General features: G+C 40.1%; 1 protein-coding gene across 1 annotated transcript; it reads left to right on the top strand.

Annotated features, from left to right (window-relative positions):
• LOC149941399 (uncharacterized) lies at positions 1-1015 on the top strand. Its single transcript, XM_090179463.1, has 3 exons — positions 1-597; positions 651-737; positions 971-1015. Exons 1-3 carry the CDS (start codon positions 1-3, stop codon positions 1013-1015), a joined length of 729 nt encoding a protein of 242 aa, XP_090035589.1.
• Positions 1016-2658: the final 1643 nt, after the last annotated feature.

Here is a 2658-nt window from a genome sequence, read left to right as displayed (position 1 = left end):
ATGGGACTCTTAGCCCCGATAATCATCAGAACGAAACTCTTACTTCAAGATTTATGGAAAATCAAGTTGGATTGGGACGATCATCTTCGTGATGGTGTTAACCAAAATTGGAAAGCGTTTCAGATAGACCTGAAGAATATCAAACTATTAAACATTCAGCGTCACATCTCGCAACAGCGAGCTCGAGAATTTAGTCTCGAAGGTTTCTGCGATGCGTCCAAGAAGGCCTACGCTGTGTCAGTATACTTACGGACCAGAAATCAGGATGATAAAGTACAAACGCATTTGATCGCAGCAAAAACCAAGGTAGCACCCCTGAAACAAGTGTCATTACCGAAGCTCGAACTTTGTGGCGTCGTGCTTCTCATTCATCTAGTCAAGACAATCCATGACGCACTTAAGAAAATCACCTTAGAAACTCACTGTTGGACAGACTCGATGACGGTCTTGGGGTGGCTCTCTTCACCACCACAACGTTGGAAGACATTTATCGCTAACATAGTATCAGAGATCCAAGGTTCGGTCACTGGAGTACAATGGCATCACGTCAAAGGTGAACATATCCCAGCTGACTGCGCCTCTAGGGGTATGTCCGCCGTTGAACTCCACAATTATTCATTATGGTGGAATGGGTTGCTTGGCTCAATCAGGCTACGGAATCCCACCATCAAGTCATTCCAGACGAAACTGAAGAGTGCCTACTCGAAGCTCAACCTATTCCTGCACTTTCTACGCTGGTAAGGTAGATACGTCCTTACTTGATAATTACTCATCATTGTCCGTGTTTCTCCGAGTTACGGCGTACATCCATCGATTCCTGAAAAACCCTCGAACGTCCAAAACTAACAGGACAATTGGTCCGTTATCTGCAACAAAATCGACTTCAGTGAAGAAATAAGATGTCTTTAGACATCTTCAACAATTCCTACAAAAAGAAAATTACTGTAATTAAATGCATTTCTTGATCCAGATGAATTACTTCGAGTTGGAGGTCACATTCGAAGAGCAAAAATGAATACCGATCGACTCCATCCGATGATCTTACCACGAAGAAACAAATTAACAGATCTGTTACTTGTTCATGAACATTTAAGGCACTTACATGCCGGATCGCATTATCAGTCATTCAGAGACGCTTCTGGGTATTCGGCATTCGAGATGCGGTCAGATTTCATATTCGACGTTGCGTGCCATGTGTCCGACAGAAAGCGACCGCCCTCCAGCAACAAATGGCAGATTTACCAGCAGCAGGCGTCAGCTTTCTTACGATGCGGTGTGAACTACGCCGGACCATTTTCCCTCAAGGTCGTGAAAATTCGTGGACAGAGGACTTTCAAGGCGTTTGTAGCTCTCTTCGTTTGTTTTGTAACCCGAGCGATTCACCTTGAAATTGTCAGCGACATGACTGCAGATGCCTTCCTAGCTGCCTTGAGACGACACACACACACACACACACACACACACACGCACACACACACACACGCGCGCACGCACGCACGCACGCACGCACGCACACGATGATTGCATAACCCCTCCTATAAAACAAAAACAATATTACATAGAACGACTACAGCGTAAATGACTTATTTACTCAATCTACTAAAAATATAAAAACAAAACACCCTACTTCGGTAAAATTTGGCAAATATTGATGAATTTCACCCAAAATAGTACAAATTTTGCATTTTAGTTGAGATTTGAAACCAAGAAATCCCATTCTTGTTTAAATGTATATTTTTCATTTTAAGTTGTCAAAATCATTTTCGGTTGCCATAGCAATACGAAAGCCAAGCGTAACTTTTACCTTGGTGAAAATTTATGTTACCCCAAGGTCTACACACCCCCGAGTTTCATCAAAATCGGTGATTAACACCTCGGGTAAACTCCTCGTGAGAACTATTCACACCGTGACGCCATCACAAGAATAAAATCGCCTCCTAGCGAGGTTCTGTCAGAGGCTACGTAAGACGCGGGAGCAAGTGTCCGCAAAACGGTAACGTTTCTCTTGTGAATAGCTCTCATTAAAATATTCGCGCGTAAAATATAGGAAATGTCATACTGATATGAAAATATTATAGACTTATGGTATCACACATAATACGATCAACTTCAAAATCTGAATTTTTATTAAAAGATACATTTATGAAATATTACGCATAATATTACATAGTATTAAACGGTAAGTGGTATTACAAGATAAAGAAAAGTCACTTTATTAAAAGATTAGAAGATATACCAAGAACGTTTTTAGTTTTATCTGGTAATTCCAAATATTTACAAGGTCACTAATTTTAAAACCTAATAAGTCCATGGTATAGAAATATTTAAAAATTGAGTCTTTAATGAAAAGGTCTCATGGATAATAAAAGCTTTTTTTTAATTAAGGATTTTCACGCGCAGTGTTTTTCGCGAAAAGATAATTGAGCGTTTGATAATGGTCTGATGTGAACCAGTGCCAAAATTTTTTTTATTTTAAAAGTCATGGCTGGTACGAGATTGTCACATTTTTACAAGGAGATAGTCACTTAAGTAATCAGGCGTACAAATCATAGGTAATCACGGGAATTCACTTATAATAATCCCCAGAAATCACCGAAAAATTGTGAGTAATCACTGGAAATAACCGAAAAATACCGAGCAATCACTGGTAATCGCCGA

The sequence above is a fragment of the Leiobunum rupestre genome, chromosome 6 (genome assembly GCF_980474605.1).
Source record: "Leiobunum rupestre chromosome 6, qqLeiRupe1.1.hap1, whole genome shotgun sequence".
Classification (NCBI taxonomy): domain Eukaryota; kingdom Metazoa; phylum Arthropoda; class Arachnida; order Opiliones; family Sclerosomatidae; genus Leiobunum; species Leiobunum rupestre.
Note: the sequence above shows the minus strand (reverse complement) of the source record. Positions and strands in the feature narration are given on the sequence as shown.